Source organism: Parus major, chromosome Z, assembly GCF_001522545.3.
Source record: "Parus major isolate Abel chromosome Z, Parus_major1.1, whole genome shotgun sequence".
NCBI classification, from domain to species: Eukaryota; Metazoa; Chordata; class Aves; order Passeriformes; family Paridae; genus Parus; species Parus major.
This window is the reverse complement of record NC_031799.1, coordinates 68,400,768-68,427,895: the sequence shown is the minus strand read 5'-3', so window position 1 is coordinate 68,427,895 and position 27,128 is coordinate 68,400,768. Positions and strand designations below refer to the sequence as shown.

Here is a 27,128-nt window from a genome sequence, read left to right as displayed (position 1 = left end):
CCGGCACCGCCGCGCTGTCGGGCGGGCCGCGGGTGAGCGCGGAGCCGGGTGGGCGGTGCGGCCGTGAGGTGAGCGCGCCTGTCCCGCTTTTCCGGCCCATCCCGGGACGGCCCCGGCGCGGCGGAGGTGGCGGCAGCTGGGCCCCTGGCAGCCGCTCGCTGCCACCAGAACCCGGCTGGGAGATGTGCGTGTGTGCGCGCGGCGGTGTTTCCCGCATCTTCCTTTCGGGTTTGAAAGATCCGCGCTGTTGTTGGCATCCGTGACCCCGTGCCTTGTTCTGCTGTCTGTGTGATTAGGCATCTTGCCGCAGGAGGGAAGCAAATGGATCCCTTGCCCAATCCCGCACCCCTGGCCTCGAAGCTACGGAATACGCTGGTTCGGTATCACAGCATCGCAGACAGCGAGTGGCGTGTGGCGAAGAAAACCGTGAGTGCTCTGGGCGGCTTCCCGGTTCGTGCTCCACAGGAAGCTGTGGGGCACTGGGGCGGCGGAAAGAGCTCCCTGTGCCGTGTCACACGGCTGAGAAACACGTATCCGGGCCCTGCAGGACTCTAAACTGACAGGCTCTGTGAAACCATCCCTCTAGAGCATCTCTAGATGACAGGATGTGTTTTTCGTGTTCACATACTCTGTCATTCCTTCTACCCCTGTTCTAGGGTGTGTCTCACGGAAGAATCCTACCTGTGTAGGATTATAGCCTTGACTTACAACGAAGTGTGTTAACATTGATAGTATTGCAAGAAGCTAACGTGTACTTTAAACAAAGCAGACACAGCCTGCCAGCCTCTGGAATCTCTTGTCAATGAATAGTTCATCGTGCTTCAGTTTCCAAATGTCTTCCTCTTAAGAAATGAGATCATTCTCAAGGCTTCCTCTCATACTGTTTCACTTTTCTATTGTGTTTTAGAGACCACATATTATCCTAGGTTTCCTTCCATGAAAGGGAATACAGTTCCTGCTTTCTCTGAGCAGTTTGCCATCCTGCTCTTTTGAGCTGTCTGGATTTTTTGAGTCGTGCTTTAACAAGCTAATTAGCCTTTGCTTGTGCATCAGTTCTAGGCTGAGTGAATACTTTTTTAGTGCTGTCCTCCACAGAAAGTAGAAGTGTAGCAATATGATACTGTGGTAAATTTCTGTCTTTGTCTTTTTTGTTACAGTACTTTGAGTAGGGCTTTTATTTTTTCTTCCATCATGAAGCACACATTGACAAGACAGAAGCAAGTGATCCAAATGTAACTTGATTATTTGCAAAATTAACAAATACTGTCTGGAGAAGCAAGAGCAGACCATCCAAGCCTTTCATTCTTGCAATACACCTATACCACCTCTGCCCTACTAAATGTTGTCCATTCCTGTATTAGTATTTCTGTGTTTTTATATTAAGTACTACTGTATGCCTTTAAAAAGTTACCTGCATCCTTGTGTTTCAAATCCTCAGATTTTACCCCTCCCTCCAGCCCTTCCTTCCTCTCTCCTTTCTTTCCATTTTGGTATTGTGCCATGTAGAAGACACTCAGAGCTTTACCTACCACAAGGAGATGTGTTGTGCCCCAAAATACCTTAAATTATTCTGGATGTGGTACTTAGCAGTACTATTCTTTAGGATATTTGGTCCTCTGTGTGTATGTAATCATGATTCCAAATAAAGTGGTGGTACATAGTACTCTTTTCACACCAAAATTCTGAGATTTTGTACAGAGATTCCATTTCACAGTTATGTAAAAATCAGAAGATACTGATTTCTCTATTTGCTCTGTGTAACTTTAAAATAAATAGACTACTGCTTGCAAGACTCTTCTAGTCAGGCGTCTAGAAGAGAAAGGTAATTGAACTTTCTTGTCTCTGCCTGCATCTCCTGCACTCTTCTGTTACTTATGTTACAGGGGTGCAAGCAAACATTCTTCTTGTCTGAGTAGCATCCAGATGTTGGCTTTCCAGTGGCCTTGCAATTGAAAGGCTTTCCCTGCTAATGTTGTTCCATTATTCTGTGTATTTTCACAGTAAACTGGCTTGGCCTACCAAACCATACTTCTGCACAGACTTCAAGCATTTGACTCTGAGAAAGCCGATTTCTTATTTTTTTAAAATAATATAAAATGATAAGTAAAAGGTATCTGAAAAATCTATAGAAAAGTGTACAGTGGTGCCCAGGTGAACCTCGGCTAATGATGAAGTTGGCTGCTTTTCTTCAAGAAAATTGAAGCACTTTATGGACTTCTTGTAATTGTATGCAAGTGACAATTAACATTGTATCTTATATTTTCCTTCAGAAAGATGCAACTGTGTGGCGTAAACAATCCGAGGAATTCAGTGGATACCTGTAAGTTTGTTGGCACAAGAGATACATTTTTAAAGTTTCACAGATATGTTCTGTAGAATTTAGAAATGAAGACTGTGAATTCTACAGCCATTAACTACACTGATGCTCCAGAGGGGAAGCTAAATGGCTAAACCTCTTGTGGCTATATGAATCCTTTCTAGCTTTTAAGTTTGATATACTTTAGCATTGCATGTGTCTAGAACAACACCACAGGACTCCCATTGTCTGAAGTGGACAACAGCATCTGCCCAGAAATGATGGCTTGTAAAGCTCAGAATCAAGCCTGGGTTCAGTAGTCCTGAAGGGTCACTGGAATGTGCTGAGTCAGTCCTTTGACTCTTGCATTGACTGTGCGACTTCAAAATACCAAGTGTGGGGTTATGAGAGGGTTTTATGGGGTTGTTTGTGTGATGTGAAGGCCCTGCCTGTGCAAGTTTCTGTCACTGGGTTCTGTTGGTTTCTGTAGGTTTAGGTAGAGAAATACTGACCAGAAAGCAGCACTCTGAAGAAACAAAAAGTCCTGTGAAAAGGTGGTGTTTAAAATGATATCAAAGACTGATACACCCCATGGAATTTACATCTTGTTGAATCTGCAAGAGCTGATGGCCCCAGACACCAAGAGTTCCATGGGCCCACTGGCACCAACAGGTTGTGTAGTTGAGCCATTGCCAGGAGGGCAGTGACTGCTGTGTGCAGGTGAAGACCCCAGGGTTGTTTATGCACCTGGAGAACTAAAGCACACTTTGAAGGGCTTTCCAGACCTGGAAGCCGCTGACATGTTCATGTTGTCCTCCAGTTCCAAGCATACAGCTGAGATGGGCTCCATGCAGAGGATTATGAGTGAATATGGGTGAACTGCACAAGTGAAGAGGTGAATCTGTTGCTTGAGTATTTGCTATTAATAAGAACATCTTAATGAATATAAAGCATTTTGAAAACAATGATTTTGATGGATTCTTCTCCTTCAGGATTTGGAGGCCCAGTAACTCAAGAAAACAAAATCTCCGGTGTCTACTAAAGTATCTAATTACAAATGAATATTCTGTAATATCGTATGCCAGATTGTTTTATTTGGTAATCATATGACACTAAAGCAGAATGAAGTTTCTCGTTAGCTTGGTTCTATGCCTGTGTTATGATCTGCTCTAATCCAAGAGGAGTAAAGAGAACTAACTCTCTGTGAACAAAGGAGAATGAATCAAGAAACATTCGAATATTCCCCAAAACTTGGTTAAAACCAAACAAGGCTAGATGTTGACACTGAAAAACAGATGCATTTTATTTAATAATAAAAGAGGTAAAGAAAAAGAAGGAAGGGAGTGAGGTGTGTTTGCGGGGACAGGGAGAATGACAGAGGCAGGTTAAGTAGAAACATTACCTCTCTGTGCATCCCAATGATGTCTCATTGCTCCCCTCAGCCTAGTCTTCTTGGTGGTGAGGGTCCCCATCCAGAAGTATAGAATCCCATGGATTAATATATGTTTGAACAGGTAGGAAGTCCCAGGTGCCTCCCCTGAGGGGGGCATGTTTGACACTGTCTCTTGCATGACTCTGTGTCTGTTGCATCATTTTGCATCACATGCAGCACTGGTGCAGGGTCTGGGGACCTCTTTGGGGGGCTCTTTGATGGACCATGACACCCCCTCTGTTGTCCCTCTTGTGGATGTCCCTTAGATGTGGTTTTGCTGGGCTGAAGAGGCCCCACAACTGAGCTGGTGTGCACAGCAAAGGATAGGCTTTCACTGCCTCTGAGCAAAGGCTTTTTCACCACACACCCAAAACATCTTCTCTTCGCTCCTTTGGTGTGAGGGTCTCTTCCAGCCTGACAGCAGATAAGCCTGGGGCTGTGGCCTCCACCCTGAAGGTACTGGGCTTAATCCTGTTAAAGTATTTTTCTCCCCCAGCCCAGATCTGAGTCACTTTATCTTATCTCAAATCAATTTTTAGTCCAGGGCCTCAGTCAGGAGGCCCATTTAGGGTGCTTCTGTGCAGCTTTTGTTATGCAGTTTTGCTATAATAAACAAAAATCCTTCATAAAACTGTTTGAGCCATAAACCATAGCATTTCAGACTCCAACATCCTGTTACTTCTGCTTTAAGAAAAATGTTTTTCTCATTATATTCCTGATCTCCTTGTTATTTTAGGTTTACTTACCTCTGGTGAACTCCCTTGCTTGCCCAGCAATAGGAGTAAAATTACAAGTTGTTACAGTAGGAAATAAACAGGATAATTTTTATCCAAGGAAGGAATTTGCCATTTATAAAATATTAGCTGTATAAAAAAGGACAAATTTTTTCAGAAGAGGATTTCTTGCAGAGAAGAATAGATGAAACACCCATAGGTGTTTTCCTGTACTGTTTCTCTTTTCAGTTGTCCACTGACTGTACTTCTTGGTATCAAAGTGTTAATGTAAGTGTACCATTGAAAATTAATGGAATATAAAGAATTTCTTACTAAATGTAAACACATTTTCCTAGCTACAAAGCTCAAGGAGTGGTGGAAGATGTTACTAACAGAATAGTGGATCATATTCGCCCTGGACCTTACAGGCTAGACTGGGACAGCCTAATGACTTCAATGGACATCCTGGAAACATTTGAAGAGGTGAAGACTTGTTTAGATTCCTAAGAGAAATGTGTATTGATGAATACATGAATTTAACATTCATGAATTTAACATTCATGTAGAGCAGAGCAATTCCAACAGATACGAACCCTTTACAGCCTTCTTTTTTGCATGCATGAGCAACATTGTACATACATTCTCTGTATGACCACAGACGAGGCTTTCTGGCAGCACAGTCCTGCTCTGAAGCTTGAAATTCTTCTTTCCATTAATGCTAAAAATAAAGGAGTCAGTCACAATTCTCTTGGACCTGGGAGCTCTGGTAGCCTCTGATAAAATTCACATACAGAGGGCTACAGTATGATACTGTGTATGCCAAAGCCATTTCGTACAGCTTGCTTTCTTCTGTTCCTCAACAAACAATAGTAATAATCCACACATATGGAAGTTGCAACCTCACCCTCTTCCTGAAGGGCTAACTTGTGTAGGATGGCTTTGGGCTGAGACACAAAATAATTCTATCTGATGCTCAGGACTTGATAAAAGAAAGGTAAGTTTTAAGCTGGTTACAAAACAGCTGGTAGGCTTCCTTTGGTTAATGCAGACATTCAATATGAATTCAAAACCCTCATCTGGGCACCTGGCTTGAACATGGATTGTCTTTTGTTGTGTCACTGAAGGAATATTTATATATTTATACAGACTACTGTATTACAAGAAAGCCTGTTTTGAAGAATTGTTCACATTCTGTTTCATTTTTTTGCTTAGTGGATTAAAAGTATTTGATAGAGTTAGTACCAAGAGATTCCTCTTGAAATTCGTTCATGGTCCTTTTAGACTTCCCGAGTGCTCCTTGGCAACTTAAGAGCCATGTGGCTTTCGGTTCTCAGACATGCCAGAGTTCCCTAGCTTTAGGTCTTTAAACCTTTATGGTGCCAGATATTCTCTACTCCCACAGCTTTCAGTTGTAGACCACAAGTATTTACAACTTCGCTGAGAATGGCACAGCTATTCAGACCTCACTGAATTTTCAGTGTAGTTGACTGAGGCTGTTATCTTTGTGAAAAACATTAGCTGCCTGCGAGCATTAAGTTTCTCTGTTTATTCATTATACTAAGATATATTTATTTTCTTGCCCTTGTAATTGTGTCACTCAACAAGAACTGCTGTGTGATGCGCTACACAACTGCTGGCCAGCTCTGGAACATCATAGCACCAAGGGAGTTTGTTGATTTCTCTTACACTACAAGCTACGAAGACGGGCTTCTAACATGTGGTAAGCCACCACCTGCCTCTTCTAAATTCTTATTTTGCAACAGTTCCTTGGCTTAAGATTTGATTCAGATTTAGTAGTAGTAAACATTGCAAAAATGGTCTAAGATAGTCTTTAACAAATAAATTCAAGGTATTTTAACAAATTTAAAGATGTTTTGACATTTTACATATTTAAAGAAGTGTACAAGTTAGTGGTTTACCCATGAACCATTCCTTTGTGCCAGGTTTCACTTATGTCAGCTGTGGAGCAGGAGTGTTAGAGACAGGTTGTAGAGCAAACTGGTATGAGTAACAGCTTGCTTCTAGTAAATGGGAGAATGTCCTCTTAACATTTGAGTTTTTGCTTACCCTGCTTTCCTGTCTGTCACAGAGTTTGAATGAAAAGCAAATTCCATGTATGAAAATACCCAGAACCTTGTAGTGTGTCTGTCACTACCACTAAATTCCCCAGCCAGAAACTTATATATTTCAAATTTACTGCACATTATTTTTTTTTATTATTTCTCTCAAAATAGTTTCCCTTTTTTTAAATTTTATTTTCCTATATTTTTCCTTTATTTTCTAGGTATAAGCCTGGACTATGGAGAGGTGAGACCAAACTTTGTCCGTGGATTCAATCACCCTTGCGGTTGGTTCTGTGTCCCTCTCAAGGACGCTCCTGGCCACAGTCTTTTGACAGGCTACATCCAGACTGAACTGCGAGGGATGCTACCACAGTCTGCAGTAGACACTGCCATGTCTAGTACACTGGCCAATTTCTACTCTGACCTCAAAAAGGCACTCAAAACGTAGACAAACACTGACTTAAAAGCCCGTACGTTCCTTGCAATCAGATTATGTTGTGTATCTTAGCGTAGGTTACCTAAATTGAGGTGAGTGACACTCTTCCTGAATGACACCTGAACCTTTGTGTTGAGGATCCAAACAGCTTTAGCAAGTGCTTTTTGGTGTGATGATTGGCATACATTCCCTGTGTACAGTGCAATACGCTTTTTGGTGCTTGGCACTCTGCAGCTCTTGTGAGGAATAGCCTGAATCTCTAAACCCCCAGCTTCCTTAGTAGAAAGCACAAGATGTGTGTGTGGGCTTGGAAAATGCATCATGAGCTCAGCTCCCTGCAGCAGTTTTGGGAGCCAGGTGCTCGGGATTTTGACAGTACACATTGCTGTACAGGCAGCATCTCATTGAAGATGTAATTTAGTAAAATATATATATATATATATATATATATAGGTATTTACTTAAATTCTTTGATTTTTTTTAAAGTTTGTTCAGCTGCATCTGTAATTTGTTTTTAAATTTGCTTTGATTTATCATATAGATATTATATAGCTAAGTTGTTAAATGATACTATTCATAAAAAAGCTATTTGTACTTGAGAACATAAGTAAGTTCATAAGTTCATTTTTGGCATTTCTTTGATATTGTAACTGTAACTTACTTACTGTTGTATACAACAGTCTCAGTGCATAAAGAAATGCCCTTACAGCTGATCCAAAGCTAATTTAGGTCATCACGTGTCTTTCCATTGTTTTTTGTTGGTTTTTTTTCTGGGCTTTCAATCACACAGTTGTCAAAATAGCATACCTCTAATGGATCTTCAGTGATAACTCTTTACTTCTAAGGACATTTTTACTTAAATGTGCATGTAATACGTATGTGGGAATTTCGTTTAGTTGGGTTTTTGGGGGATTCTCTTTCTGTGTATGTTTCTTCAACTGCATACCCTGGAATAACAAAAGCAGCAGAAAGAGCCACTTCTTTGCTTCAGGGATAGGTGTTGCTGTAGCCACAAGACTTGCCAGTGTTCTGGTGCTGTAGCGTGGTTCTGTTCTGCCCCTAGGCTGATCTGTGCAATAAATTAACAACTTAAAATACAAGCAACTGAAGGCCAAAGCTCAAGCTGCAGAATTGCTCAGATCTGCTGAACGATACAGGGTCTTTTTTAAAGATGCAAATTTCAAGGATATTCAGCAGTCCAGTGATTCTGATAGATATATAGCAGGGGTGTTTAAGAAATAACTCTCTCCCTGCCAGGAACATGAATTCTCTTTAAAATCTGATGCTAAGCCTTTAATGTTGGTATGTGTCATTTGCTCAGGTGATGTAGTTATCCCTATGCTTTGCCAGTGTTCTCACAGTGGCAAGTTTAACTGTGTAGGAGTTAGGAAAAGTATCTTTGATCCCTGATACTGTGGAGCCAATTGTGTACATACAATCCAGGGACAGATTTTAGACTCAGAAAAACAAAAATTCAGATCAAAGTCCCTTGCAATATTGGCTTTTTTGACACTGACCACTGTAGCTGAACTCTGAATAGTGAGGACTTCCCTTTCTTATTGCTCAGTCAGAGAGGTAGAAAAAACATAACACCAAATATAGTGGGGGCTTTTTCAACCTGCTTCATGTTTTAAGGTATTTAGTACTATTTAAGACAGTTAAAAACAATGCATCAAACAGCCTTTGGTTGTCATGGGCAGAAAATGTTAATTCCTTTTTAGGTTTTGTGTATTTCCCTTTAAACCCCTCAGTTAGTCTTCCCATTTTTTTTTCTACCTTCCTCATGTCTGGCAAACTACTGCAAGCTCACAAGCTCTTCTACCACCAAGGACACCAAGGAATTGCTGCCAATATTCTCTCGTTTCTAGTACTGGTACAGAGGCAATTATGAAATCTTTGGCAGTGCTGCTCCGTGGGATGAATGGTGACATCACTGTAGAGGAAAGTGTTTGAAGTGTAGCCTATTTTTTCTTTCCAGTTACAAAGATTACATGTGCAGTGAATCTGCATATTCATGTCTTCTCTTTTTAGAGCTGCTGGGACTGACTAATGGAGGGATACAGATGTATGTAGAGAAAAATAGTGCCTCTCTATGTAAAAAGCCGAGTTTAAATGTGCACAGAGGCACTTCAGTGCTGGAGAAATGGGTCAGAAGGGGCACAGGACACAGGAGGATGTTGGTACAACACCAGGCACCGTAGAAGTAATTGTTCCAAACACCCATTTTAGGGGCTCTGACACATACACAGTATCTATCCTTATTTAGTATCCAGTGAAATGTTTTTTTCTGCTTTTAGTGGAGACAAATTGGTGAAGCACAGAGCAGCTGAAGAAAAAAGAACTTGAGCTAAAGGAAGAAAATTGCTAGTGCATTTTTGTATACTGATACTTAAGATACTGATTTGTATACTGATACTGATAAGAAAATTTTAGCTATAGACTAGTACAGAACTAGGAGAAAGATGTCCAATTTCAACTGTATTTATTTGAACCTGAAATTTATATTATTTTTATATAGCTATAGATGGAGAGGGAGGAAGAGCTGTTCTTAAACCAGAGTACATCAGAACCAAGAAAGCCACAGTATCAGAGCCTCTTCTCCCACTGTTGCATTTTTCTCCTCCTGAGTTAGTGGACAATCTAGGTGGAGCCAAGAGGGTTAAAACAGGAAAGAAGTGGCAAGGACAAAGTGCAGGAGCCCATGTTTTGCCTATGCAGAAGTAATGGGAGACAAAGTAAATGCTTAGTATAGATTTCTATCACTGAGGAATACAGTTATCCAGAAGTGTCTTCTGAACAAATTGCCCAAGAACAGCAGAGATCTTATTTTGCTAGATAAATAGCATGTATATAGGCACATCAAAAATATTTTTATATGGTTAATATTTTTTTTAAGAAAACCTTACTTTTTAAGAGGTATGGGCAATGTGACACTTTACTCTTTGGCACTTTAACTAGGTGATTTGTATGTGTGTGGGAAAGGTTTTCATGCTTGGGTTTGTTCCTCATCTAAAAGCTCCAGCATTAAACTTTTCCTGTAGATGTGCAGAAGATGCAGAGATGGGGTTAAGCTCACTTTAGAGGCAAAGTACCACACTGGCTGGGAGGTGGACTGATACCTCAGAGAGATACCCTGTGCACAGTCCCTGATCTTAAATTTGATGAATTTATAAATGTGAAACATGATGAACTTACAAAACACAGAGCATATAATTTCTCCAGTAATTATAAGTAACCAGAACAGTTTTGATGGTGTGACCTGGTGGTTCAGCCTAGGAGGTGCACTGCTGTAAAAATATCCCTAAGTCTAGTGAAACCAGTCAAGTTGTGCCTGTGTATGGAAAGTCAAAGTCTGTTTTTACAGTGAGATTAACTTACTGTGGTCAGCATTTAAGGGATTGTATTTGTATTTTGAGTGCAACTGCAGAATAAATTAACATAATGGATTCCAACAGGCTCATCATGTACCTTCTTCAATGCTTGTGCAGCCATATGTAGCATTTTTGGGGTGTTGTGTCTGATGATGTGGTTAATCTTTAGCTGACTGGTGATCTCTAATTATACCAGTTTGTCTCCTTAAATTTGAAAACCATAAAGCATTCACTTAGAAACTTGATTTAGACTGAGGATAAGGCCCAACTGAAATGTCTTGAAAACTGTACAAGTAGGATTTTCTCAAGGCTTCAGTTCTAAACATGTATATACAGGAGTTGTTTTATTTTTTATGATGACCCCATGATTGTTGTGGAAGAACTTTATTATTTTGGCTTACTATTTTTTACCTTTTTGTATGTTTAAGAAGCAATCTATTAACCATAAAGTTAATCTGAAACACATGAGCATATAGCACCTGGCAGAAGGCATATAGGTTATATATCAGGCATATAAAACAAGCTGCCACATGTATATTGACTTGTATTTAATTAGCATCTACAGAAACAAAGAAAATCTCTGTATCTCCTCTAGACCCTTCCTTTGCTTGTCTTACAAAGCTTGCACAAAGGCAGTAGAGTTCTGTAGCATTTGACTTCAGTGGAAAGCCTTGTAGCTGCCTTCTGTTGCTGAGAAAAGGAACTGTCACCTCTGAGATACAGCACACTCTTGCAGGGCATGTATCGTGTCCATCTGCAAAGTATGGTAGGGATAGGTATAGAGGCCACTTGGGATCTTTGGGAAATTTTAAGGACATTAATTATTAGAATTGTTAAAACATTGATGTTCGAATCCATTTCCTGGTGAAAGATGGGAGAGATTTTAAACCTACACTAAGTATTAAATGTTCTCTAGAAAATAATATATCCTGAAGTCCTGAACTGCAGTTTATAGTTCATTCAGCCTTTTCCAGTCCTTATTTTTTTCCAGACTCAGTTTTACAGTTCAAATAGGGACTGCTTATCATGGAGTTATATCATAACTTCTTACTACAGTAACTATCTGTGGTAACTTGTGAAAAATTATGCTTCCTTGGGATTTGCCACTAGCATGGAGAAAGCAGACACAGATGGTAACAGCATATGGCAGGAGATACCTGTGCATGTTTCACAGCTGACCCACATGGTAAGAAATGCCACATCTGGATTAAGAAGCTTCAGATACCAACATAATTCCCAGAACTGCCTTCTCCAGAGTTTCTTTCTTTAAAACAGTTCTTTCAGTGTGCCTAGACACTAGGATCTCAGAAGTTTTTCTTAGGTAACCTAAGTGGAACTCATAAGATCGGTTGCTGCCCAGAGTGAAACCAGAAACTGACCTTGTTCAAGCCCTCACTGCAGCAGTTTGGCTCTGCCCTAGGATGCAAAGGAGTAGAGAGCATTTCCTGAGCTCTACCTGCACCTTGCTGACCTGCCTGCCATCACAGACACCTCTCTGGGGCAGTCTATAACCCTGGAGAGAAAATTGTTATGCCAAGATTCCCTGTCTCAGTGTGTTAAAGTGCTGCCTGCAATTTGGGTTGCAGTCGGGGACCATTGCTACTGAGGTGTTGCTGTTATTAATTCCACCTCCAGGGTGCATTGAGGAGGCAGGGCGGTGCTCATGCGGGTGCATTTCTGCAGCAGCAAACATGAGTTCAGCCAACCCATGTTACTTGAGTGCCATACAACCCCACCTTGTCTGTATGCCTGACAGGATTTCAAGCTCCTCACATTTTGAAGGGGGAAGGAAAGAAACCACAGCATGCTTGTTCACTGGAGCATAAGCCACGTCTCCACAAACCACCATCTCTTCTGTGTACAGGATTAAGGATGCAGCCTGTATGTGCACAGCCATATCTGCAGAACTTCATGGTCTTCCTGTCTCAATCAGCTACGTGAAAATAACATTTTGTATATGCTCAACATGGGCAAACCATCTTTCTGCTCTGCTGTGTGCCTCCCAGCCCACACCATGGGAATAAAGCTTCAGTGGTAACAAAATTGAGGAAATCTTAATGCCCACCACAAATACCAAAGAAGTTAGGAAGAGGGAAGAGACCCTTCATGCACTCTTTTTAACGTTAAATGAAAGTATAGAGATTTCGCCATGGATGTAAAAATACTGAATCACTTCCCAAAACCACCTGCATCATTGGATATTTGAAACATAAAGTTTCTGGGATATGTTCAACATTGAAGGAAACAAGTGCTTGAACTGCTGAGAAGGATGTCATAACTACAAAAGCCCAGGGCTTTTTAAAGAAGAAGACTGTGCCAGGCATCAACAGCAATGCAGGAATTTGGTAGTTATGAGGCAGGATCATTATGTTTAACTCCCCAGCTATCCTAACTCATTAAAAGTTCCTCTGACTTATTAGTTTTTTCTTATTTTCCATTTCCTTATTTGTCTCAAGCTCATTATAAAACCAGTGTAATGTGCTGTGTGATGAGCTCCAACTCAGCTGTTTGATGTGCTGTTTTTAAGAGGTGAGCCAGGAACAAACAACCCTTGAGCTCCAGGGGGAGCTCAAAGCCAGCTTGATACTTGCTCTCTCCTTTAGTCTTGTCCACTTTCGCTTTTCCACTTTGTTATGGAGGTGACCAAGATGATTTCATGAAATTGCAGTAAGAATGCATGCCTTGGGAAAAGATTGAGCAACATCAGTGGAAATGCCAAATTGGACTTTTTTTTATTTTTTTCCTGGAGCACTCTTGTCATGCAAAATGTCTCGTAGAGAGTATAATTACTTATTTCTTCCACTGCTCCAGGATGGAGAGATTTTGTAAAATCATCTCCCACAAAAGGGTATGGAGGGATTTTGCATTCAAGCAGTTGGCAAGATGAAGGAGTTGTAGATGGCAAGAATAGCAAGATGCACCAGTACCAAGCAAGAGGGAACACCGTGAGTGACAGATATGGGCACAGAGCAGAGAAATAAAAAACAAAAAGTCCTTTCAATACGTCAGTCTTAAAATGTTCTCCATTCAGGTATCATGTGCAGCTTTTTACAACATAACTCAAGACAAAGAATAGTCAGCTAAAGGCAGAAAACTATATTCAAGCAAGAAGAAGAGTGTAAGACCTCTGGAATAAATGTTTGGTTTGTGCTGGTGAGAGAGGAGCATCCTGAATAAAGCAGCACATTAATAACCTTCAGATTAGGTTGCAGAAAATAAATCATTGTGATAGACAAACTGTTAACTGCAACAAAAAGGCTTGGGACTTTGTAAAATACTTTCCAGTTAAAAGAGCAACAGAACTAGAGGTGGTAGTTTCTGTTCAAGGAGGTGGTAATTTCTTAAATGCTGGAAGTAATTAATAAAAAGGGATGCAAGCATCTATCTCACATAACCCACCCTGGGGCACAGGGGAAGCCTGGACAGCCCCTAGTTCTGTACCCACCACCAATAACAGATTTAGTTTGCTATTCAGTTGCTAACTTTTGAGAGAAGAGGAGTAGGGGAAATGTTGTGCCGAGCTGGAAATAAGTCTAGACTTTGCAATATGAACAGTTAATACCCATGATGATTAATGTTCCTTGCTCTACATTAAGCATTAGCTGTCAGTAAGTAATAGATATAACCTTTTCTAGATTTACTAGTTTATTTAGCATCAGATCAGTCATGCAAGCCACTTACTAAAAATAGACATCCCAGCATCAAAGCATTTTCTCATGGCTTATCAGCATTGCCATGCAAACACACAAGGAGGTACACTGGTCTCACAATACATGGAAATAACAAAATGGTCATTTTTTCTGGTTAAAATTTCTCTCTGGTTCACTTGCACAGTATCAAGAAAGTTATGTCACAAACAGGCTTAATCAGAAGCAAAGGGGTACAGTCAAACAGACTATAAACTGCTATTTAGTTGCTTACATCTTTGCTAGTAGAAGAAAACAGTGTTGACAGTACAGGATTTCATACACATTAAGCAGTATAATAAGGAGTCAAGAACACAGGACATGTAGCTAATTTGAGATTCTGCTATATATATTTACAACATTCTTAATTTTTATTAGTAAGAGTCCAGCCTCCACTGCTCTGAGATCAACGAGCTTCTGTAACAGGCTTATAAAATACTTTGTGTTACTAGTCAAAGGCACCATTTTTCTGTTTGTCTTGGAAATATCAGCACATACCCTAAACATACAGCATACTGTGTTATTGAATTAACAAAAGCACAAAATTCCCTCTTTATGGTCCACATCCAACCAGGAGCCTCCAAACCAAAGCCAAGCCAGACAAGCAGCCTTCATGTATCACATTTTTTCAGGTTAAAACCAGTTTAAGCTGATGACCTCCTTGCTGTGAGTGTGGAGCAGCCAGGCAGCCTTTGCTTGGTACCCCCTGGTCTTGTGAGGGTGTGGTGGTACAGCTCCTGGGAACTAACAAATTCCTTCCCCCAGGCCAGACAGCCTCAGTGACTCTTCCCTCCTCCTCCTCCCTGACAAGCTGGACAAGTCACCACTGCTGATTTTTGCAGGAACATCCTGTTCATGGTGGACTTGGCAGTGCTGGATTAACAGACTGCATGATCTTTCCTAAGCAATATTCCAAAGTTCTTTCCCAACCTGAATGGTTCTATGGTTCTATGACTAGGGTTCACCTTCCAACTCTACCATCTTTCCTTCTCCCTGAGCAACTAACCATTTCAGAGGTAATTTTCTCATGAGCATAGGCCTGTCAACACCGTGTATTCCAAAAAATAAAGCCAAAAAAACCCCAAAAAACAACCAGAGCCCAAAATGTCCTCTTATGGAACATGCTATTTAGTCAGAAGCATTAGAATGACATCTTAGGAGGATGTGGTGTGAGCAAGGAAGTGGTTCTTGCACTCAACAGCACAAAGGAACAGTTTGGGTTAGCTTTCAGAGTTAGTAGTTGTAAATGTCCTTGTTTCTAATTACTTTCAGTAAAAAGTTCTTAGTTTTTAATTATTGTTTCCCTGCAGCCAAGAAGGTAATGATTTAAGCAGAGCAAACAAGGCACCTATCACTACACTGAAGGTAGTACATTGATGATGGCACCAGCCTTGGGTGCTCTGCAGGGTCCTTGTCATTCCCAAGGAAAATACTTCTCAGGTAGGACACAGCTGCAGCAGGGTTCAGAGATATTTCAGAGATATTTTTGTCTAAATATACATACAGTCCACTTGCTTAGTTCCATGAAATGTTTCTTGACAAATTTCAGTTTTCCATAAAACACGACCTCACACCCCAAAGCAAGATGAGGGAGAGACAACTGGGGGACATATTAATAGTACAAACAATACAACTTTGATGTCTTACAAGTGAAAAGTAAGGTCAGTGGTGATGTTTTTCCATCTGGAGGAGGCTGTCACTGGATAGATATTTTTGCACTACTTCCATAAATATGGCTGGTCAGATGTCAGGAAAATAACAGAAATCAGCAAACTTAAAACCTTGAAATGTACATTTATAGACACTTTTCACTTTATCCTGTGTTTACAGAAAGCTAAAAAGGGGCTCTTTTTGGTGTGTTCTGTTGCAGAGTTCTCTGGTGTGTTTGTTGTGGGCAATTATTGTACAGTGTTATTTGGGGACTTGTGTAGTGCTCATTCATGCAAATTTCACATTTGTAAGTAACAACATCATGCTTTGGGATCTGAGGGCTGGTATGACAGTGCAGACCCCTGTGCACAGTTCTGGATGACTAAATATGATTCAGAACATACTGTCTCTGGAACAGATCACATGCCATTTGCAGCTGTAAATCAAACCAAATGGTTTGTCCTCAGCTTTCAAGTGACCAGAATAGCTGCTTTGAGTCATTTGACATAATAATTTCAATTAGAAGAGCTATCCCATATCCACCTGACACAGGGATAAGAATTACAGTCTTTTTTCCTGTTGATGGACTTTCCCTGTGTGTTCTTACACACTTACTGGCTCCATAGTTTTGTATTGCAAAGCAGATCATTATTTACAGTTCCAGGCAACAAATGGGACCAAATCTTCCAAACTGACTTTGCAGCTTCTTGTGCCAGCACTGTAAATGGCAATGCTGCATAAAATATGATTCTAAGTATATCAACTCATATTATGTAAACAATATTAAGAAGGCCACTGGTCATAGCACACACGGTATTTTTCAGAGTTCCTAAGCCTGACGACTTGTCTCTTTGGATTGACCTAAACAATGTCACCCACAGAAGGAAAAATGTGCTATTGACAAAAGAGCTTCCTGGTGCTGAGAAGCAGAATCTGGCATGGTCCTGTTCTCTTTGCTCTGAACTCCTCATCCTGCACCAACAGCAGCCCAGGTGCCTTTGTTTTCTATTGGGAAAATAGCTGAAGAAGCTAAATTATTTTCTGTGTCTGTTTGGCATTTGTTGCACACCACTGAGCTATTTCTGTCAGCCAGGTATAGGCCTTTAAGAAAGGAATCTGAAGACGCCAGGAAACAGCATGAGTCTGGGAAATAGAGAGGGGAAGCAGAAATACCTCTCCCTGGGTATTAAATGGCAGTGACAAATCACACCAGGGTGTGGTTCACAGAGAAATACATGTATACTTGACAGATGAAACCCAGACTTCTGGGAGCACAAGTGCAGTAGTGAAACCATCTGATGGAACCAAGGGCAACAGGAGATTTGTCAGGGCAGAAAAGCTGAAACCTGCCAGGTGTCAGATGGCTCTTTACCCACTGACTGGCAGCTGACAGCTGTTCCTGGGTGCCCCTGGGCCAGGAAAAAAAAAAAAAAAGATTAAGCACAGAGGGGAAAAATAACAATAAGCCATTTAGCCATTAATTTTAACACTTGTTCTTGAAGTCAGAGTTTCAAATTAAAACAAAAAACAAAAAACAAAAAACCTTTCTTTTAAGCTTTGCTCTTTATGTATCTTCCTATAGGAGGAACTCTGTTCTACTTCATAGGGGCAAATGTGTGCTGTTTAATATACCTTGGCCAATAAACATCTTCCTGATGTACAGATAAAGGGCCAGACTGTTCTCAGTCACACATGCTGTGGATGAAGCATCACTGGGCAGGTCCTCTGTACAGTTTGGGGCAGCTCCAACTCTTAGTGAAATGCTGTGCTTGTGCTGCTGTTCCTCTTGGACCCCTGTTCTGAGCACATGAAAGGAAGGTACTGAAATAATCCTCTTCCCAGCTGTGCCTTGGAAGGAGCCAGAGCTGGGAAAAATTCTGTACCACTGTATTTATTATATTTCATACCTTGATATGCATTACTGAATTTCATCCAGCAATGATGTATGTATATCAAACTGTTAATCATTACGGTTTCAGGTCCAGCTGAGTAATGCTGGAAAGGGACAAAAGATAGCTTAAAAGGTTGCTTCAGCTTCTAATACAGACTTGGCTCTCAGAGATTGTTCATCAGCCTCTGCTTCTTATTTGACAAATTTATATATTTATGTGTTCAGATACATATTCAGATTTTAGTCTTTAATTTTACTGCTAAATTCAGAATTGGGCCACTTTAAGTATTCCATTGTATGCTTGTTTCTGTACTATGCCTATTCCTATGATATTTGAATGCCCTCCCATAATAACTAAGTTCATTACTGCATTCATGTTCTCTTTTCCACTCTGGAGAGTTAGAAGAGGATGTAAGTACTTGCTGAATTTTTAGTTATATGCATGTATATTGTCCTATCCTTATATTAGTTTGAGGATTCACACTCCAAGGGAAGCTCTTCACTGCCTCTCCCAGAATCTTCTGGATTACTCTGGCCAGAAATTTTACCTCCTAGATATAAAGAATCTGCAGTCTTTCCAATAGTAGTTTATATATCTTCTGGAACTAAGATCATAAAATCATGAAATCACAGAATGGGTAAGGCTGAAAATGACCATTGGCACTGTTATCTGGTCCAACCTCTCTGCTCAAGCCAAGTTTCCTAAAGCACATCACTCAGGATTGCATCCAGGTTCTGGAATATCTGCAGTGGGGGAGACTCCACAGCCTCCCTGGGCAGGGAGGGTGTGTGGACACCTGCACAGCAAAGAAGTACTTCCTCATGTTCAGGAGGAACAGCCTGGACATCAGTTTCTGCCTATTGCCTCTCATCCTATTGCTCAGCACCATGGAGCAGAGCCTGGTCCATCCTCTTGGCACCCTCCTTTCAGGTATTCCCATATATTAACGAGGTTCCCTCTCAGTCATCCTTTTTTTAAGACTGAATGGGCCATGCTTCCTCAGCCTTTCCTCGTAAGAGATCTGTTCCTGCCCTGTCATCATCTTTGTAACCCTCTACAAGACTGGCTTTAGAGCTCTGTGTCTAGACCAGGCAAATATTTCACTCCTATTTTTGTCCCTTTTCCTTCCTTATTTTCTTCTTATTCTGCAATGCAGTGGATGGTTTTTGTAGAGCAAAACATGGTATTGTGCAGGGGCTTATCAGAGAATTTAATATAAATTTCTTTATCCAAAAGAAGAAGCAACTCTATATTCCAACTGAACTAACTCTGATAGGGAATAAAGGATATTCTTTGAGCTGTTATTGTTTTATAAAGTAACTTTACAGATGTTCTGCCTCTTTGCCACCCTTGTTACCTTCAGGACTTGTGTGTATCCTGCCACTGGTCTCTAGGTCTAACTGTGCATCTTTCTTGGTCACCCTCTGATATTTTCTGTTACATGGATGCCATGCCTCCATAAGCTATGCTCTCATAATTTCTGAGCAACAAGGTTGGCTCAGCCACTCAGAAATTAGTTCTTCTCCAGGAGAAACAGCCTCTGCACAAGGCACTGTGCTGATGCTTGTGTCTGTTATTCTGGAAGCAGGCAATGTGCAGGACACTGTGCAAAGATCTGCTGGGATTCCTCTATCCCATACTTTCATATGCTGCTCTTAAAACCCCAGAGATGACCCAGCACATGTGCAGGAGCTGAGGGACATTTATCTAGAAACAAGGGTTTATTTTCCAGAGTCCTGCTGCATTTGCTGCTTGTCAGATACTGCTTTCCTTCTGCTGAGTTTGACACTAACAACTGCCAGTATTAATTTTCCCTTTCCTTGCTGCTGGGCAGCAGAAAATATGGTGTTGTCTTCACTTCTCCCATGGCTGCTGGCTGTGTCTGTGTTCCATTTGCAGTGTGAGTTGCAGGAGAAGGTGATTCATTTGGAAGGTGTAGAGGCCTAGCTGCCAGTGAGCCACAGCCTCCTGCAGCCTGGGCCTCCCTGCTGGTCTGAGCCACTACAAAAAACCTTTTGGTTAATGCTTTTATCCTGCTATGCTACCACACAGCTTTTCAGAGAATTTTGCTCTGTTCACCAAGACAAAGGGACTGCTGGGCAGTTTTTGTCATTCCATGTGTCCAATGGCCTGCTCATTTGTGGGGACAGAGTCCTAAGTACACTTCTTCTGAAGAACCTGTTGTATCAAAAACTTCTGCATTGATGGTATGCTACATTCAGAAGTTTGATTACAGTGTGTCTGCCTCTTTTACAGTATGTTTGCACCTGTAAAGTACAAACTTCAGCCAACAAACCAGTACCAGGCTCACACAATGCAATTTACTGTGTCATCCACAAAATTGCAAGTAAAAGTGTTTGAAACCACAGGAAATCTGTTCTATTTTGGAGGGAATCTTTTTGAACCTGAGAAAACCCCTGCTGTGATGCAAAGACAGGACTTCCTTAGACATTTAAAAGGCATCTGATCATCATCCTAGCTCTAAAATACTAGACTACAATAGGCTAGTGCTGCAATCTGCTTTTAAAAGAAAAGTTTTGCTAAGCTCAAATACTTCAGAAAGATTGGAAGGTTTCCCCTTTTGTACTTGAAGAACTTTGTTAATATCTTAAATATTCTAAAAAATTAAAGCTTAGGATTTCAACAGAAAGCAGTGCAAGTAACTTTCTACTTAGCATAACCACATATTTGGAAACATCTGTTCCATCTCCAGTAGTTTTCAAGTGTGCTCACATTTTTCAGCCACAGTAAGACACTGATGTTGCACATCCCTGTCTGCACTACAGCAGATGCCACTAGGATGTGATTTTTCAGATGAAGCCAGTGCAGGTAACACTCTTGTCTTTCAGTGCATGCATACACCCAAGTGCTGTCACAAATCAAATATATCATCCAGGCACAGTGCTTTACTGAGTCACATACTGGTAATCACAGGCGCAGCACGGCCATCCTGATTGTTTAATGTTGAGTATGATAAAAGAAAACAAAGCAAAAAAACAACTGAAGCCCCAGAGCCTTTATGCACAAAATTGAGCTGCCTCTGAAGATGATGCTGTGACAGAGAGGTCTCCTGTTGGACGGCATCAGTTTATAGTTATGGTATGCCGTGGTATATCTTAGCAAAAACCACCATTGGGAATCAGCTGGGACCACTTTTCAGCTCAACAAACTGTGCCTCAGATGAAGGAATTTACGCTTAAACTCTTACAGAAGTGCAGTTACTGCACAGCCAACTCCACTGCTGCAGGTTTGAAGCAATGATCCCAAACGAAAGACAAAATGATAGAGAAATCCAGCCTCTCCCATCAAACTTCCTTACTGACTGAACTTGGGTGACTTCACCACAGTATGATGGCAGTGAAGTAGCTGAAAGTTGCATTTTTCCTCCAGTGACCTCAAAGGAGGTAAGACAGCGAGTAGAAAGTGAGATAGGTAGATGTACCTATGATCTTCTCTAAAGTTATTAATCTTGCTGTACTTGTTTCCAAGGGAAAAATCTGTAAAAGTGTCATGTTGGCTTGCATACAGCTGCTATGGCCCCACCAGATGTTTCAGCTGACCTGAAAGTGTGTCCCTTGAAAACTGAATAGATGCTTGTACTTTAAATTTCAACTTCTTAGTCAGCAAAACTTTTTGTACAGAACTCTAAGAACTGGATAAAAAAATCTCAAGTATAATAGATTCATTAGCATGCATTTTCACACAGTAAAGACAGGATCTTTAATCCTCCTTTATATATTAATTTAGAGCACATTTTATTTATTAAATCTACCATACGAATAACATTGTATTACCCTTTAATTTCATCAGGAAATGTAGTTATTGAATGTTTTATTAAAGTCTTGGTTTTTCAGTAGCTGCTATACTTTTTCAAGGCAAGTTGTGCAAGGCCTAACAACAACATGGAAACATTAAAGCAAAAGAGAAATGATGATTGTATTAGGATGGTAGGTAACTATCAGTATTAAAAAGTTTAACAAGCACAAATAACATTTTTGTACATCAGGTTCTTTTTGACATTTTTGTAATATATCAGTACAATAGTCACATGCTTTCAAATAGATAACAAACAAGTGTAAGTGGTCATACACACTGATGCACATTAGTTTTTCAGTTCCTATCAATCACATTCAACAAAAACATCAAGATAGCTGAAGAGCCTGACCCTACTTTTGCAAGCTGATTGATGCACACAGCTGCTAACTCAAGAATACCTCTGGGCAGATGCAAGATTGGTGCTGGTAGTTAACTTTACAGGAGGGGTCCTTTGTTTGGAAAATGTGGGCTAATTACAAGTGGAAACTGCTCACTCATGAGGTTAAACTACACAGGAACCGACTAGATTATACTGCTTGCTCCTAGACCTTGCATAAGAGTGTTTCCCCGAAGCAAAATCAGAAAGTTGTGGCATAGCTTCCTTCAAGCACTTACAACTTATTTAAATGCAGATTATTCCTGTAGGGCCTATAAAATGTCTTCTAGCTGCAGATTAGAATTTTAATGAATAAATATAATGGTATGCTAAAAATTTGCATGTACTCTAATCCTTGTTAAGTCTATGGTTTTGTTTTGCTAACACTTTACTGTGGAATGGAATGGCAGAAATCTGAGAAATTTTGGTTGTTATTAAAATACTGTATATAAACAGGAAAAGTCAGAATAAGGCATTCTCAATGCAAGCTTGCACAATATATGTTTTCATGCCCAGTGGAACTACCATTTCAATTTCTTCTCAGAAGTACTGGAATGTTTTTTTGTTGGTTTTTTTTTTTTTTTTTTTTTTGCATGTAAATCCCCAAATAACTTTTCAGTATTACAGATAAAATAAATTATTTCATGCATAAGTTTTAAAAGCATTGGTTTGATATTTCCTTCCATTTTGTTTGCTGAAGAACTATGAATCTGGAAGGAAACAGTTCAAAGAAACTCAACATAGATAAGACACCTACTTCCATAAAACCAAACAAAACAGCATTTTGTTTCAAATGCCACCTAGGAACACTAGATAGATGAAGAATACATATTATGGTAGGTAGTTAGTAATCCCCATGTTTTCACCTGCCGGTATTACTGCAAATGACACTGTTTCCATGACATGCCTAGCGGTACAGTTTACTACTTCCATAAGCAGTCACATGCACTGAAGGTAGGATCACCAGGCAGGGCCTGTGGCGCCCCGAAGCAGAACCAGAGAGGCCAAGCTTACTGTCTCGCTGGGTGACAAGGTAGCTGGTGTATGAAATGACACATCTCTGCCGGCATCAGCAACATCCACCTAAGGCATTTCTTCTGGAACCGCTGCTGCTGCTGCTGCTGCTGCTTCCTGAGTGGGTTTCTCCTCGGGCTGGGTGTCGTGGGTGCTGTGGCCGGGCTTGTGGCCGTCGTGGGCGCTGTGGGTGCTGGCGCTGCCGAGGCGCGTGGAGGCCACCACGGCTTTCACGGCGGCCTGAGAGAGAGAGGTCCAAGCAAACATTCCTTAGGGGGCACGGCCCGTCGGCACCGCGGCCTCAGCACTGCCCCATAGGGAATGCCACTGTGCCTAGTCTTCCTGGGAATGTCACCTGTGGAAACCTGCCTGGGCCAACTCAGAAGGCCACCTGGGATACTGGGCTGAGGTTTAAAACTGCTGCTTTCACAAGGTTACCTGTTGGGTGACGTGAACACAACTGGTTTTCAGCTATGCCTGCTGGTGTCTTGTGGGTTGTTTTTGGTTTTTTCCTTTTTTTTGTTGTTTTTTGCTTCTTTTTTGTGTGTGGGGTTTTGGGGTTTTTTTTTGTTTGTTTGGGTTTTTCGGTTTTGTTTTTGGGGTCTTTTTGGGGTTTTTGGTTTTGTTGTTTTTGTTGTTGTTTAGAAAATAGTTCAGGTGTCCCATGATTAGGCTGGATGGCAAAAAAGAAAGTCATCGCCTTCTGTCATAATAATAACAATAGTATTATCACTGATTATTCCATGAATATTTCAAGAAGGAACACAATATTTATCACTATTGCATATTCCAAGCACAATGTTGCGGACCACATGGGCAACTTCCTAAGTATAGATATATAAAAATACACACTGGGGATAGGCTTTCATATCACATGAAATATCACAAAATGAAGACACACAGGAAGACAGTTATATTAGCCTTTGCCTTGAAGAGTTTTATTGCCTGAAAAAAACCCAGACATACAGAGGTGAAGAAAATAAATACTAATTTCTGTGTGTGACAACTCAAGCTATTTTTGACTTCACAGATTTTGCTTAGACATCAAAGCAGTGGGTATGCAGGAAGAGATGAAGAGCATAGCAAGTTTTGGGATTCTTTGGAGAGGTAATCACACACATATTAAAAAAAAATAAAAAACACACAAAAAAGAAAGAAACAAAAAAACTTCCACAAAAAATAAAAAGGAAAAAAGAATATGTTAATGAAAAACAGATAACATAAACATGGTCAATAAAAAAGAATCAGCTGCAACAGATAATGAAGAAATCCTATAATGTATAAACCAAAGAAAGTGGCATGAATTTTGAGAGACTAGACCTCTTAAAGGAAAAACTACAGACATCCACATTAGTGATGAGAGGACTTTAGAAAACTGATTACAAACACAGCAAGCCACTCAATGGCTTGTCAATGGCAATATTATAATGTCTAAAGGCACTTTCAATGTAATTTACTCTCACAAGCAGTGTTGGATGTTCATGAAACAAATTCAACACGGCCACTGAGAAACCAAATCCTGACTGAGACCTTTAGAGTTACCCTTTAAAATTTGTCTTTTCATAAAGAAAGCCTGCTGATGGACTTTTATGTTGGGAAAGCAGAGATAATTATGTATTATTCTTACTAAGAAAACAACAGCTAAAATGTGTACTCACTATTTTGATGTCTGCTTTGGTTCTATTTTTTTTTGGAATTGTCTAAAAATTTATTGTTTCTTTTACACATATATTTGTGGGAAATTATTAACTCTACAAGGACTGCTACCTCCAATCAATCCTCTTCAGAATTGGAGATTTGATAGTTTAATCTTAACAGAGAAACACTGAAGAAATAAACTTAAAAAAAGCGATAGTCTGTAATCACAAAAGAATGAATTGATTTACTGTAGGGGTCTAAATAAAATAAACTTTAAAAAAATGTCTATGGTATAAAAATATAAAGAAAAACAAAATCAAAACATCAATGTGAGTTATATCTACAGTCTCTGAGAACTTTGTAAGTAACAAAACAAATTTCTTTACCCTGTGGAGATTCTCTGCGACAGTTCTCTACTAAAAAAAATATAGCAAAGCCAGAGTTAAGGGTCAGTTTTTTGTGAATTGGTATCTCTATGGAATTCACTAAAGCTCTCAGGTTATTTTTTACTATTATTCCCCTGGGCTACAAGGGCAGCTTCACTGTAGCTGTTGCTAACAATTTCTGTGCTGAAGTACCCCTAGAATTATCTCCTGACCAGATGGAAATCTTTAAAAACTGAAGAACAGCTTAGGGGAGAAGAAAGTTTCCTGATACTAGGTCAGTCAGGTTCCCAGTTGCCTGCTATTTGCACCTAAAGATGTTTCCCTGGTTTGTCCCATGGTAGATATGTAGACTGGATGGTAAAGGAGCATCCTGGGAACATTTTATGGACCTACATATCTGAAATGCTGAATCTAGATCATACAGAAGGATGGCTTAAACCTCCTGCTTTGTGTTGATAGGTATGGGGTCAAAACATGCTTTAATAGACTAATTTTATTCTAGATTTATGGATGCTCATTAAGAAATTACTCAGTATGTTGTTATTTCTGGTCAGGATTCTAAGGATGCACCAGCAGTACAGATGGATGGACAGAAGCAGGAAAGGAAGAAGGGAAGAAAAGATGCAAAGTAAGGACTTTGTGAGAGCTGTGTACATCCTCAGCAGTCCTATCTGTGCAGATAAAATTTTCAATCAACTTCACACTTTTTATTTGTTTGGCTTCAGTCATTGACTAAATCAGCTTCAGACTTCTTCAATCTTCATCAGACATCTTAAATAAAAAGCTTCCATAACATCATGGAATATTGTCCTCAAAAATGTGCAAGGTTTCTGCAAGGCCACTAATTTAATTGCATGCTTTCATAGCCAAAACAGAGACTATGAGCAGAGACTTGCCTTAAGTTTACGCCGGGCATTGAATTCTTGAAGTTTCTTTTGTGCGTTGTCCATATGTGCAAAGTTTATTGCCTTCCCTGTGACCCATGGGTGCTGCAAAGCCTGTAGAGTGGTGAGGCGTTTCTTGGGGTCTAAAACAATCAACTTTTTAACCTGCATCACAAGCAAGAAATACAAAAGACTGTCAACCTTATTCTTCATTCAAATTTACCTAGTTTTGCATTTGGGGGGCTCTGGTCTTCATTTGGGAAGCATCTTAGGTGAGACATTCTAAGAGACCAACAAGAATTTTCATTTGTGTTTTTGTAAGTATTCTACTTCTGGCATTTCTTGGTCCTCCATAAATAACATCTGATTAAGACAGCCACTAAGGGGGAAGAGAGAAGAGAAAGAATCAACTGGTTACCAACATATGAAGGGTATCACCAATGCAGATGACCTGTATCTATCATAGGCTCTTTCATGTCTGAATTGTCACAGAAACCCTAAGAGATTCTCAGAATCTCTAAGAAGTATCTCTGCTTTTGGAATTGGACAAGTTTTAAACTGGATTAGAAGGTTTAAATTATGTCCCTGTCAGGTACATCATAAAGGAAATGTTTCTTTCAGTCATTGTAAAACCTCATGCACACATAAAAAAAAGAACTGTACAAGTGTTTCTGTCTTAGCTCACTCTGAAACTAATGCTGTTTGCACCATTCCTTCTCTCATCAAAGCCAGCAAACCTGGACTTAACAAATATGACTGTAAGATATTTTTGGGAAAAAGGCACTGCAAACATACCCCTGGGACTGGAGACAGTCCTGCTGGATACAGGGCATGTCCAGTCAAGCGACATTCCACGGGTTTTATTATATCTCTGGACAAGTGGTGTTTTAAAAAGAGAAAGGTGAGGATGGAGTAACAAAGTAAGCAGACTGCACTCTGCAGACCCACACTTACCCAGCTCTCCTGACTGCAGACCCTCTTGGAGCAGAGTGCATGGCACAGGGCTCCACTGCTCCTGTGTGCCCAAGGCTGAGGGAAAACTTGCTTTAGGGTTCTCTGAAATCTCCCTACAAAGAGCTTTTAAAGAAAGTTGGTGCCCTGAAGTGCATGGAGGAGAACAGGCATTGTGGGTGTCTCCAAGGAAAACCCTGAGTTAAGTAAATCACTTCAGCTGAACACTGAAATGCCCACAGAATGGGTTTTGAGAGTCATGGTCATCATCCTTATCTACAGTTTTGCTATGAAAAGTTCAAACCTGAAAGTTTGAGCTTCACTTTACTAAATCAGTATGGAGCAGTTAGAACAAAAGCTTTACCTGTAGACTGCTGTTTATCTGGCATTAAATTATACATTTTTTGCCTTAGAAAAATTTCACATCTCATAAAACAACAAAAAATACTTTGAACTTGTACAGTCCTTCCATTTGAAATATCCTGAAGTACTTCACTAACATTAATGACATAGTATGTTTTGAC

At 40.3% G+C, this 27,128-nt stretch overlaps 2 protein-coding genes across 4 annotated transcripts in view; one reads left to right on the top strand and one right to left on the bottom strand.

Moving 5' to 3' along the window:
• Nucleotides 1-25,567, top strand: STARD4 (StAR related lipid transfer domain containing 4). 3 transcript variants are annotated; one of them, XM_015652997.2, is made up of 8 exons: nt 1-68; nt 297-426; nt 2,271-2,320; nt 4,798-4,924; nt 6,047-6,161; nt 6,726-6,748; nt 23,776-23,852; nt 25,324-25,567. In XM_015652997.2, exons 2-8 carry the CDS (start codon nt 322-324, stop codon nt 25,499-25,501), a joined length of 675 nt encoding a protein of 224 aa, XP_015508483.2. In that variant the 5' UTR covers nt 1-68; nt 297-321; the 3' UTR covers nt 25,502-25,567. The 3 variants fall into 3 exon arrangements, with proteins under 3 accessions (XP_015508483.2, XP_033376135.1, XP_015508482.1); XM_033520244.1 differs by lacking the exon at nt 1-68 and adding an exon at nt 75-184; XM_015652996.2 differs by lacking the exons at nt 1-68; nt 23,776-23,852; nt 25,324-25,567 and adding an exon at nt 77-184 and having other exon boundaries at nt 6,726-10,556.
• The window catches only part of CAMK4 (calcium/calmodulin dependent protein kinase IV), a 145,164-nt gene continuing 139,234 nt past the window's right edge, over nt 21,199-27,128 (bottom strand). The window contains exons 10-11 of the mRNA XM_015652995.2: nt 25,666-25,818; nt 21,199-22,985 (exon numbers count right to left, since the gene is read on the bottom strand). Coding sequence (XP_015508481.1) covers nt 22,815-22,985; nt 25,666-25,818 — 324 coding nt within the window. The 3' untranslated portion in view covers nt 21,199-22,814. The remainder of the gene's footprint in view (nt 22,986-25,665; nt 25,819-27,128) is intronic.